Genomic DNA, 12,572 nt, shown 5'->3' on the forward strand with positions numbered 1-12,572 from the left:
ACTACCCCCCCCCCCCCCCCTTCCCCCGCAAGCAACTTGGAAAAGTGTTGATGCCAACAATCGTTAAACTTGGTCAATATTTACAATCGCAAGTCCTTATGTTTGTGTTCAACAGAGGAGGGTGCATCAGTAAATTCTGCTGGTCTATCATTGGTCCCAGACCCTGGGCATCCATCCACCATCGTCAGACTGTCATTATTCCAAGCCAAACCAAAACAGTCATCGGCAGCTGGTCACTCTGTCGTCGTTATTTCAACTTTGCTTCATCATCGCTCAATTCCAATTCATCACCACTATTTTAGGACCGTCAACTCTTCTTCCTCTGCTTCTTCTTTTTCTGTGGCGGTGCGACGGCAACAGCCACTTGGGGTTCGAGAACGTACCACGTCACATGCATTTGCAGCACAAGCAGTATATCCACACTGGTGAAGAACCACGCCTCGTATTGTGAAAACTAAAACAAAGAGATTCCATCGTGGGCTTATTTACATTCAACTCATTCAATAAATAAAGAAAATGTAATGTACCGGGTGCGCCTTGCTGCTCAGTCATCGAAGATAATAAAAGTCCCTCACGTGAGATTAACCTCGCGACTCCAGCAATCTCTCTCTCTCTCTCCCTGCATTCGGCATAAGTGAGCCAAACCGGAAGTAATAGTTTCAAGAAATATGGTTGAAAAAATTAATTTCACCAAGATTGAACAGAAAACCAGAACCATACAGTTTTATAGCCGAGGCAAATAAACACACAGACATAAAATGTAAGACTCAAACAAAGATTCTCGATTTCTGTTGACAACCAATCGAAGGTAATATGAGCGGCAGCGCATCTGCAAAGTTGTGAAGCGTACAGACAGGTGTTGATATTTAAACCTATCGCATAAATCGGACATTTGTGGTCATAGTACTCATGCTGATACGTCGAGGGTACATTTCTTCCAATTCATCGCCACTATTTTAGGACCGTCAAATCTTCTTCCATGCATTTGCAGCACAAGCAGTGTATCCACACTGGTGAAGAACCACGTCTCGTATTGTGAAAACTAAAACAAAGATATTCCATAGTGGGCTTATTTACAATCAACTAATTCAATAAATAAAGAAAATGTAATGTAGCGGGTGCGCTTTGCTGCTCAGTCATCGAAGATAATAAAAGTCCCTCACATGAGATTAACCTCGCGACTCCAGCGATCTTTCTCGCTCTCTCTACATCCGGCATAAATGAGCCAAACCGGAAGTAATAGTTTTTTAAAAATATGGTTGAAAAAAATAATTTCACCAAGATTGAACAGAAAACCAGAACCATACAGTTTTATAGCCGAGGCAAATAAACACACAGACATAAAATGTAAGACTCAAACAAAAGATTCTAGATTTCTGTTGACATGGCAACCAATCAAAGTTGTGAAGCGTAGCGGTGTTGATATTTAAACCTAACGCATAAATCGGACATTTGTGGTCATAGTACTCATGCTGATACGTCGAGGGTACATTTGTGACACGTGTCAATGGCATCTATAGAGGACTTCTCCGTCAAATCATGACACCAAGGAGACTCTTATAATCGCTTGGCCAGTTATTTACCTCCGGTTAGTAACATAAGTTGGTGATTAGTCCGTCAAATATTTTCCCGTCATTCGGCAGCAAAGTGGGCATCCATCAATGACTGATGAACAGAACTTCCATCAGTACTGACGGAATGCCCACATCTGCTGGTCAACACCTAGTCCGGATGAGCCACCAATTGATTGTGAACTGATTGTGACGTGAAACCGAACGCTAACCAAATACTTGTGTTGGGTGAAAGTCATTCAGCACATTAAAATGACAAGGAGACTAGTTTGCAACAGTAATGTAGCTAGGCTAACCACAATGTAGATAAGCTAACTGGAAATAATCAGATACAGGTAGCCTAGCTTCTTCTGTTCCTTCTTCTTCTACCGCTACAACTTTTTATTGTTCTTTGTATTTTCTGAGCTCTAGCGAAAAGTTGACGAAACAAATAAAGTGCGACTGTGCTTCCAAGTGAGGGACGTCAGGGCTAGCAATATGCTTTTGACGGTACATCAAACGACCAAACTCATTTTAAAAGGTGGTTAAAAATATCAAAGCGGTTCGACGATGAATGGATGGATATACTGCACGTGTATTTTCAGAGGCTATATTTACCAATAAATTTAAAAAAAAATGTTCTTAGCTTCTAATAACGTGGGTCACAACAATTTGCAACATAGGAAACCGTGAGTCCCAGGATGACAACAGTTGAGATCCAATGATCGACACTATATAAAAGCAGTAACGCACACGATGAGGGGAAAAAAATTGTGTTTTCTCAAAATAAATAAACTGATAAATAAATAAATAAATCGGTTAAATTAATACCTGTATGCGTGCAGTCCGCTTTTTACATAATGAAAACTATATTGACTATCCCAAATTATACATCCAACGGGTTTGGGCTACATAGGCCTGTATTTTATTCCAGATTAGAAAAATTGTGTATCCTGCTGTAGGTGTAGCTGCAAACATGTTTCATTGTGACAGATTTTACATTGGTTCGATATTTTTAGTTATTTAAAGAATTGCAAGAGAAAAATATACATCATGATTATTGGCTTACTCAAACACAAGATGTTTTAACACGTAGTCTTTCGCACAATGACTGAGCTGAACTGAAAAAAAAATCGTGATTTTTAAAAATGTTATGTGTTTTATTTTTTGAGACTAAGTGCTTGAATGTTGTCTTGTTCTTTCAAAACTGGCTCGGGAATAGTCAGTAATTGCAGTGGAGAGCAGAAATGTGCACATTATAGTGATGAACATTATTGCGTGTCTAATAATGTCACGTATTCTCCGGGGTGGTCCTACGCAAACAAATGCAAATGCAAAGAACTCCTCTGCATCCCACAAGCAAGGTGTGTGCACACCCATGATTCCTTTTCGTTTCTTTTCATCAGATGGTTTTGGATGATGCAAACAGCCAAAGCAATTGCTGCACATTGTCGTGCAAACGCTCATGCCATGCGTTCACCTCTGTGACTTTCGGTTTTGGGCAGATGAAGGAAAGCATTACGAAAATGGAGCTTTAAGAGGACACGTGGAGGAAATAGGAGAAGAGGATGAGGTAGAAAAGGTGTGAGGCAGACGAAGACTAGCTCCATTTTGGGTGTGCGAGCAGAGGCATGATTGCGGGGATATAGATCTGTGTATGTTTTCACATTGTCATTTTGAAGTTTTAATTGCACAGCACTTTGAGTCGCATTTCTTTCTTTTTTTTACGTATGAAAACTGCAATATAAGTAAAGTTTGATTGATTCATTGAGTTTGCATCCGGCGACTGAACGGATGTTTCGACAATGAACTAAAACTTGCGGGTGCGAGTCAACGTGAACGTAGTCGGTGGGAGCTCAGGCAATCAAGATACAGTCAAACCTCAATTTTCGTCCATAATCCGTTCCAGAAGGCTGTTCGAAAACCGAATTGTTCGAAAACCGAAACCACGCTCTTTTTAAAAAAAAAAAGTTGATTGAACACGTCTGGTCACAATGGAAAGCGACACGAGGAAGCGTCACTTCCTCGTCTACCCGAGGAAGCGTCATTTCCTCGTGTAAGGAAGGCGAGAGGAATCAAGTGGTGCATTCAAGTGCGCTCAGTTTGGTCGAGAACCAAAATTTATTCGTCATCCGAGGCATAGAAAACTCTAAATTTTTGGTCGAAAACCGAATTGGTCGAGAACCGAGACGTTCGAAAACCAAGGTTTGACTGTATAATGAAAAACTGGCACAGTAATTCTTAGTCAAGTTCATCAAGGACATTTTGAAATACCGAGAGTAATGAGTCCTTCAAATAAAACACAGGAATAAAATTATCAATCAATCACGCACACCCAGTATACATTTGTTCTTTAAATCTCCGATTGAATTTGCGTCATGATTTCGACGCTGCGTATTCATCACATGTTGACACCAATTCCAATGTCAATATTTGCAACCCAAAGAATATATTGATTTCTCATGCAAAAGCTTCACATTTTGGAGAGCACATTCCCTGTTTCAAGTCTAAAATGTGATTAAGAGTTAATGAGCCCGAATGGGCTATCTGAGGGAACAGTCACTTGTTTTCTACTTCCTCCTTTGTTTAGACTATTTATAGGAATGGAACAACCACCAACCCGCTAGCCCCCCACCACCCCCCACCCGTGGTGACAGCAGTCAAACAATGTGTCTCATCTTTTCTCACAAAAGCCGGCGCATAAAAACACTATCGGTGTTTTGTTTGTTTCTTTTCAAGACACCCCTGCCGAGTTTAGACGTTGGCATGTGGAAAACAAATCCTGACGTTCCTCAGCAAGGCCAAAAGTTGATTTTTTTTTTTTCTGTCATGCCAAGTTGATGACGTGTGTACTATATTTGCTGGCATCAGTATTTTTTTTTTTTTTTGTGTGGTGTGTGTGTGTGATGAAGAACACATTTCTACAATATCCACAGCAATTCAGGCTCGGTGAAGCCACTCGAATCGAAAAAGTGAGTGGAAAATTGCACGCAATTGTGAAACATTGTGTCGTAAGCCAGTGACATCATCCACCCATTCTCAATGGCGCTTGCCCGTAATAGGATCAAGGGTGAGTTCGAACTTCTCCCAACTGATTTTGCTTGGGAGGCGGACCGCGCCGCGGGACTGGACACCCAGACAATGGCTGATATCATCACTTCTCTATCGAAGTTGAAGGCATCATCGAACCCTTGCTTACTATTCAAAAATTGCGACTGCTCTGTGCCAATATTTGTCATTAGGCTATGCTATAACCAGGAATAATAATTTAATATTGGTGCACCTGCTCGCTTGGAAAAAAAATGCTGTGCAGTGTGCCGCTTTATGATGACTGTTTCTATTATTTAATCTGCGGCTGAAAGTGGAATTCCAAAAATATATCTATATATCAGATAGCAGAAAGAGAGTATGATTGTTTTTCCGCGGACGATGTTCCATCATTCCATTTGAAAAACACCACTGATACAGTATTCCTTTCACAGTCTTCACACACACGACTGAGGGATGAAAACCATTCATATAGGACAGAACCGAAGACTCTGCAGTCTGGCAAACATTGAAAATAAATTTTGGAAGCTTTGTCACTGAGAGGCGTGCTGGAACATTGCAGTGAGTTTCAAATTAGATGTACATGTTTAGAGTTAACGTTGCCGTTCTGGAATTGAGTCATCGGAACAGATTTTTTTTTTTCCATCTGCTTCTTTGTGTATGAAATGTTTGTGTTTCTTTATATGATATCAAATGTCCACAGATGAGGTAATATGGTGCAGGGCTTCAGTTTGAGTTTAGCAACAAGCAGGCAGCAAACATTTGGCATAGGAAAGCAAAAAGAATCTTACTTGTTATGTCAGGAGTCATGGGGTGGAAAGTCTCTGTGGGGGAGAAAAATATACCGTAAACAATAAGTACTAAATGACAATTTATCACACTGAATTCAAAATGCTGGTAAGAGTCTGGCACTTCATATTTTTGCCAAATAAATGATGGGAGGAGTCAAAAGTCAAGTACGTTATCAGTCCCGTTATTCCCGGATGACATCTTGCTACTTTTTCCCTTGCGTCTTAAACAAATTTATGGATTGTTTATGGGCTAACAAGCTTGATGCCGCGATTACATTTAGGGCCAATCCCAATTCTACCCCTTCGCCCTCGGTTGTGAACGATCACAAGAGTGAAGGCGTTTCCCAATTCTCGGAGGGCTTGGTCTCACAAAACTTCGCGAAAGCCAAAAAAGGAAGGAATTCCCAGATATGCCCAGATCATCTCCGATTATTGTGAAATTCGTGCATTGGCATAGAAGGGAGGGTCTATACATGTGAGTGTGACAGTCTCGAGAAATTACAGTCATTAAAAGTCCCCCCCCCCCCAAAAAAAAAACATCAAAAAACGATTCACAATATGTTACAATGTGGACTTTTGCAGCTTCTCGACAAGTGTGGCTTGGGTATGTGCATCTCTTTTTTTTTTTTTTTCAATTTAGCGGCTGCGTCTTATCTTTAAGTGCAGTCAATCGCCCTGAAATTATATTAATCTGAATATAGAAGTAAGTGAGGAGAAATGCAGCTTAGAGCCATATGTGCCTTTTTCATTTTATGAGCTGCGGTTTGGAGGATGAATGAACGAATGCCTTTTAATGCCTCAATTTCAAAATAGTCCTTTCCAGAATTGCGCAAAAACGTTTTTGAATGCGCTCATTGTTTCCTTTGTCAATGCTGGAAATCATGACGGTGAACGGCTGGGAAAACGGACGATTTTGAAAGGGGCGGTAGATGTCAAATATTGAAACACAGGCTAAAGTTTACAGCTTTATCTCAAATGTGAAGGGGCATCGAGTATCACCACATTACAAACTGAAGGCGAGCGCACAATAGGAGAAAATATGGAAAGTCAACCTTTGCAGGTCTCTCTCTGTTTCAAACAGACGAGCAAAAGTAGTGATAACTGTGCGTGTTTGCGTGTGTGTCAGACCGTCACGCACACACAGCCTCTCGCTCAAAATGTTGCTCGCAGGCACTTTTCATTTGTTGTTTGAAGGCTTGCTGATGACCCAGACGGAACGGAAAGGGAACATGAGAGACCAGGAGAAGAAAGATGGGGAATCGGAAAAATTACAGGGTGGAATGATGCTGGAGAAAACTAAAGGAGAGAGATGTGTAATAAAAGATAAATCAGAATCGTGCCCAACGGCACTTTCTGGCCTAGTTTCATTATTATTTTGCCTTCTTAATGTCTGTAAACGCAAACGCTAACGTGATTTCCTCATTGCGACTTGCTTGCATTCACTCTCTGGTGAGAGACAATCTTTGGGGTTGCGATGAAAAAGATGTCCAATAGGTTTCCAGACTTACGTGTACACTGCTCCAGGTTGATCGTGTTACTCAGGTGGATGTTATCTATTCGGATGTGGCCTCTGGTTGGATGCTCAAAAAAACCTTCAAACACCACCTGCGCCACAGACGAAATATGTACGTACAGGAGCGCATGAGATCAATTGGATTACAGCGCTATCTTACCTGAATGTCAAGTTCTAATGAGATCCTGTACATAAGCTACGTCACACCTTCTGCCTTTCACAATGATAATAAACGCTTGATTTGGAGACGAGATTGTCATTATTTCACCAAGCAGACTATTTGTGACCTTTTTTTTTGTTTGGTGGCTTACCGTGAGATTTTTCTCATGCAAAATGGGTGCCTTGGCTTAATTTCAAGTATCTACCTGATATTCCTTGGGGCTTTGGGGCAGAATGGTGCGGCCCTCCCTCCACTGAGGCCCCTGATCTCCTTTTAAAGACCACAGCAGCGTCTCCTCTTGGTCGTCGTCCCTCAAAAGGACCCTCAGGCTCCCGAGCGCCTCGCCTTGCAGCTGATAGTGAAAGAGCAGGCAAAGCGGGCCTTGCTCGGGGGCCACCTCTGGGCTCAGGAGCCTCGCGCGCTTGCGCTGGGTGTGGGCCCCAGCGTCCAGGTGGAGGTAGTTTCCTGAGAAATCTGTCAGAAAGAAAGAAAGGGGTCTTATAATTACTATTGGTACACCCATTTAGATAAATGGTACATATTTACTTTTTTTGGGGTATGTTTCTGGCCCACTGCAGGTCATTATAGAATCGGTCAAAGCAATTCATTTCACAAGAGGCGGGGGGGGGGGGAATGCCCAACTGACTTTGTATCACAGCTGGAAGTGGTTACTCGGAGCTGAGGACATTACCACCATCCTTCTGCGGTATGTGGCAAAGCCGCAAATGAAACCACCATTTCATCATGGCCACTAATGGCCGCAGCCACACAAATGCGCATGCACTCACAGGAAACACACCCGCGCACACACATACATACACAGCTCTTATAATGAATGCAGACAAATATACAGTGCAATACCTTTATCCTCCCCCCCCCCCACCCCCCTGCCTCTCTCTCTCTCTCTCTCTCTCTCTCTCTCTCTCTCTCTCTCTCTCTCTCTCTCTCTCTCTGTCTCCTCCCCCCTCCCTCCATCCATCCATCCATCCATCCGCTTTGGTAGCGACAACATATCACATCTAATGAATAATGTATTTGGGCTGAGTTAACTCTGTTTCTCTACTTGGAGGCATTAAAAAGGAGACCTAAATTACAGTTGCTCATTAAGTACATTTAGGAGGGAGGGAAGAAAAAAAAGTTGCTGTTTCCTCCTCTCTTTTCTTTTGATCTTGGCCAAGATACAAAGGAAGAGAATTAATTAACAACTCTCCACGGGCAAACTAGGCGGAGGCGCTCGGAGGGAGTGTATTAGTGCTCACGTGAGTATGCGTGCTCATTTTTTCGATATGCAGCTCATTTCGAGAGATTTGTTGTGTGTGAGTGAAATGATAAGTATCGCGGTTTGTATTTGGGATGATCCGTGGGTGCTGCACTTGTGCACGGGGATCCTCTCGAGATTCGACCGTCGTGATATGCAGTGAATATAAAAAGTCGACACATTCGATGTTAAAATGCCATGTTTTTGTGAGATTAAAAATGTACCCCAAGAGAAATCATTTTCAAACCTTTTCCACCAGTAATGTGACCTGTACAATTCAACGGAATAGATTGAAATCGTTTTGAAAGGAAAGGCAAAATAAGCAACTGAGACCGGGAATGTGACTGTTCAATTGACATACCAAAGAGGGGCGTGGAGACTTTTTCAATACACTCGATTATAGGCGCATCTCAAGGCATCTGAGAAGTTCATTTAGTTCAGCGTAGTTCAATTCAAAAATGTTGGGTTTTTTTTCCCCAGGACATTTAGTTACTGAGACGTTCTTATTTTCCATGATAATTTTTTTGCGGGGAACACTTTGTACTTTCCTTCAAATTATTAAAATAAGCGAGGACGACGGCCTGCATCACCTTCAATTATATTCGACTCGAGCACTTTATTATTTCACACATTTTGTAGGCACTACATTTTTTTTTTTGGTTTCAAATTCGCATCAAGGTCACATCCACCAGTCGACAGACACGAGTCATCAGACTCGCAGCCACTCGTGTGAACTTTGCCATAATTAATACATAGTGACACAATTACAGGGCAAAATAGTGTTCGGGTCTGAAAAGGCAAGATAAGACTCCCAGAGCGAGCTGACACCTATTTGACCTAAAGCAATTCAAAGCAAATGTATTAGGTGTTTCAAATTGATATCCTAGTCAGTGGCTGTGAGTGGCTTTTTTGCTGCCTTTATAAACTCCTTTCTTTTGCTTTTCAATTACAGGAATGTCGACCGTGGAGAGGTTCTTTCTGTGAAAAACTCACCAGGGTATAACATTCAGTCACGGCCTATCTGAGATCAAAAGGATCCCTTTCTCGGGCTCCGTTCTGTTCAGGTCGGGCTTTTTTGCTTTTAAAGCCGCTCAAAAGAGCTTTCAGTGACAAGTGCGGGGTTTTGATCTGCATAGGGAGACGGCTTGCAGACAGGGTGCTGGGCGCATGTGGCTGTAGAACACGACTTAATGTCATGTTGCTGTCTCACAGGAAACTCGCTCTCCCTCTATCTCTTACTGCCAAATATGCTTTCTCATAAGCTCGCACAGTCAGAAAGCCTTGAAAACACACACACGCACGCACACACACACACATGCACGCGTGCAGCCTGTCTTTTCACGTCGGAGCTGTGCAGTCAACCTGAAAGTGTTTGGCTTTGATAACCAAATAGAAAGCCTCGGTATATGGCAAGGTCATGTCTGTGCATGGGCGGGGGGCTCTTGAGCGTTCAATATGTGGGCCGACCCACCTTGAGTGGTTAAATATGTGTGTTTGTGTCTGCAAGTAGCCTCAGGGAGAGCTGGAGAGCTAAGGCTGCACTTCTGTCAGAGCCATCATCTGATTTATCTGACCGCTGTGGGCCCCGTGCGTGCGTGCGTGTGTGTGTGTGTGTGTGTGTGTGTGTGTGTGTGTGTGTGTGTGTGTGTGTGTGTGTGTGCGTGCGTTTGTACAAAAAAGCAAAGGATACCTCGGGCCGTCTTAATAAAGATGAACACACGTGAAGAGCACAAGTGACAGAAACAGGAAAAGGCTGTGAGAAGATGTGATAACGCTGATGGACGAGGAGACGATGAATGAACTGGATGCCGCACTGGATGACAGTAGCCACAAAATCAGTGACTCGAGTAAATAAATGGCGGAGTAAATCAGTGTTTCTCAACCTCTGCTGAGCTAAGGCAAATCATTTACAAATCAAAAGTGTCACGAAAAGTTAGAGCTGGGTGATAAATTGGTAAAATCAATTGAGTTTTTGGGTCAGGCCAATTTTTTTTTTCTTGTCCCTCTTTCAAAAAAAAAAAATGGCTCCAGTATTCTGCTGGCAGGCACTGTTTATGTCGAAGACCTGGTGGGCAACAGAGAAGAGCGAGTTTACTAAAGAGGCACAGTTCCATTGGTCTTTTGGAATTTGTTTGAGATTGTAGCTTGAGACACTGAGTAAAAACAGCTCGTTTACAAGTAGATTTTACCCTTTCAGGGACAACGGTTACTACAGTGGACAGCTTATCATGCTATCAGGTTGCAGGTTATCATTAGTGGTGCATGAAAGGGTTAAAAGACTGTTGAAACCAAAACCAAACTGCCTGGAGAGCTTTTATGCAGGATTTTGTTGACATTTTCAGATATAATGGTTCATATTGTATGTAAACATAATTTTTTTTAAATTTACACTCGTAGAAAGGGTTCTGTCAGTCGTCATCTGTACCTGTGACAGAACCCTTTCTACGATGGAACTTTCCTGTACGACTGAGAGCCTCCACGAAAATTTACACTCATGTTTTTTGTGATGTAGATGCCCACCCCCAGGTGGATGCCCAGGGTCACCACCCCTGTTAACTTCCCCCTTCCCCCGCCTCAGTTTACAAATTCACATTGTGTGAAACGTGGGCCTGTTTGCTAATTATATGCGTTTATCTTTCGTTGCATTGTCCTCTTTTAAAGGGATGCTCACTTGCATGAGATAGGGCCACTCCCCTCAAAACTGGCTCAGTTTAGCTCAACAATCAATCGGGTGCATAAAGTGGTTCTAAAATGATTGAGCCATGGGGTGTTTTGACAAAAGTATTCTTTTTGAACATACAATAACAGTTTTAAAAAGAAAAAAAAACCCAATGTAGCCCATTTAAACGTGAATATGTCAGTGTTTGTCGAAATGTTTTAACACTACAAGGCTTGGAGGCAGAGAATAATCGATCGAAATCTGGATGAGTCAGCCATGTATCCTGGGGTCACCCCGTTCATACATGGAAATATCCGTCGTGAATTCTGAAAAAGCATCTGGCACACATGTAAGTACTCACTCTCTGATCCCAGTGTCAGATCCAGCCTGGTTTCATGTGGGCTATGACCGGCAGCGCTGCTCCCGGCGATGTGCAAGGACCAGCTGACAGCTGATTGGGGATCCGCAGACCAGCCACACAGGCTCTGTTCAAAGTCACATACGGCCCACAGCGACGGAGTGGTGGCTACGACACAAAAACACGCACATGCGGTCAAGTTTGATTTTCACAAAAAGAAAAAAAAAATCTTTTACGTCATGTTAGACCAATTTCAATGACCGCCGACTTCCCTCTTTTCTTTCTCTGTGTCCTAACATCTGGCTTGGGTAAATTATGTGCGGTAGCTGGCAGGAAACCACATTTGGTAACTTGAGATTATGTCTCAAATTGTCATTGCCTGTGCCAGCATCGGACCATCATTCTCAGCGGAGGAAACAAAACTTGATCATAAAGATAATAAGGCACTATTACCAAACGCATGTGAATATAGTGACAGTGTCAGCGAAAATGCACGGAGGGAATACAACCAGAGAAATATGACAATATACTGCATCTGTATAACGTAGAAGTTCAAAAAGCTTGCACAAAAGTTGACATGTTTCATAACATTAGATGAGGTCCCTATAAAGGCTTAAAAGAGACATCCCGCTTTTATACTACTTTCATAGATGTTCAGATCTCATGGACACAATTCAATTAGTTGGGACAAGCATGAATATTTCACTAAAACGAGGACACTGTCGGAAATGGAATCGAATGTATTCCAGTACATGAAGTCAAATGCATGCACTTTTAAGGGCAATAAAATAGCATTTTCCAGTAAGATGACTTGCCAGAGAGAAGCCACTCTCTGTCATATTCATGTGAAGCCTGCGTGCGCGCGTGAGAGGATGTGAGGTCTGGTGGCCGCGAGATCCTATTTTCATTCACACAGAGCTTCATCAGGGACTTTTGATTCCAGCAGACTTCAAAGCGCAGAAACCCAGCGGTGCACGATGACATCAGCAGATTGACCTTAAGTGCAGCCTCGTATGGGCTGGTTGCCTGGATGGAGATTGCGGCTGCGTGCGTGCGTGTGTGTGTGTGTGTGTGTGTTTACCAGGCCTCAGTGCTGCAGTGGACTGTTCCACCCTGGGCAGCGTAGGGGTCGCTGTGTCAGGCATGGTGGTTGTTTCTGGGAAAAAAAAAAAAAAACAAAAAAAAAAAACAACAAAAAGATGTAAAGTGTAATTAATACGGATTACACAACCACC

At 42.6% G+C, this 12,572-nt stretch overlaps 1 protein-coding gene across 1 annotated transcript in view; it reads right to left on the reverse strand.

Moving 5' to 3' along the window:
- The window catches only part of LOC109523356 (neuropilin-2-like), a 90,954-nt gene that overhangs the window by 12,148 nt on the left and 66,234 nt on the right, over positions 1–12,572 (reverse strand). The window contains exons 12-16 of the mRNA XM_019882458.1: positions 12,419–12,493; positions 11,341–11,505; positions 7,268–7,536; positions 6,898–6,994; positions 5,390–5,422 (exon numbers count right to left, since the gene is read on the reverse strand). Of these exons, the coding sequence (XP_019738017.1) occupies positions 5,390–5,422; positions 6,898–6,994; positions 7,268–7,536; positions 11,341–11,505; positions 12,419–12,493 (639 nt within the window). The remainder of the gene's footprint in view (positions 1–5,389; positions 5,423–6,897; positions 6,995–7,267; positions 7,537–11,340; positions 11,506–12,418; positions 12,494–12,572) is intronic.

The sequence above is a fragment of the Hippocampus comes genome, unplaced genomic scaffold, assembly GCF_001891065.2.
Source record: "Hippocampus comes isolate QL1 unplaced genomic scaffold, H_comes_QL1_v1.1 scaffold111, whole genome shotgun sequence".
Classification (NCBI taxonomy): Eukaryota; Metazoa; Chordata; class Actinopteri; order Syngnathiformes; family Syngnathidae; genus Hippocampus; species Hippocampus comes.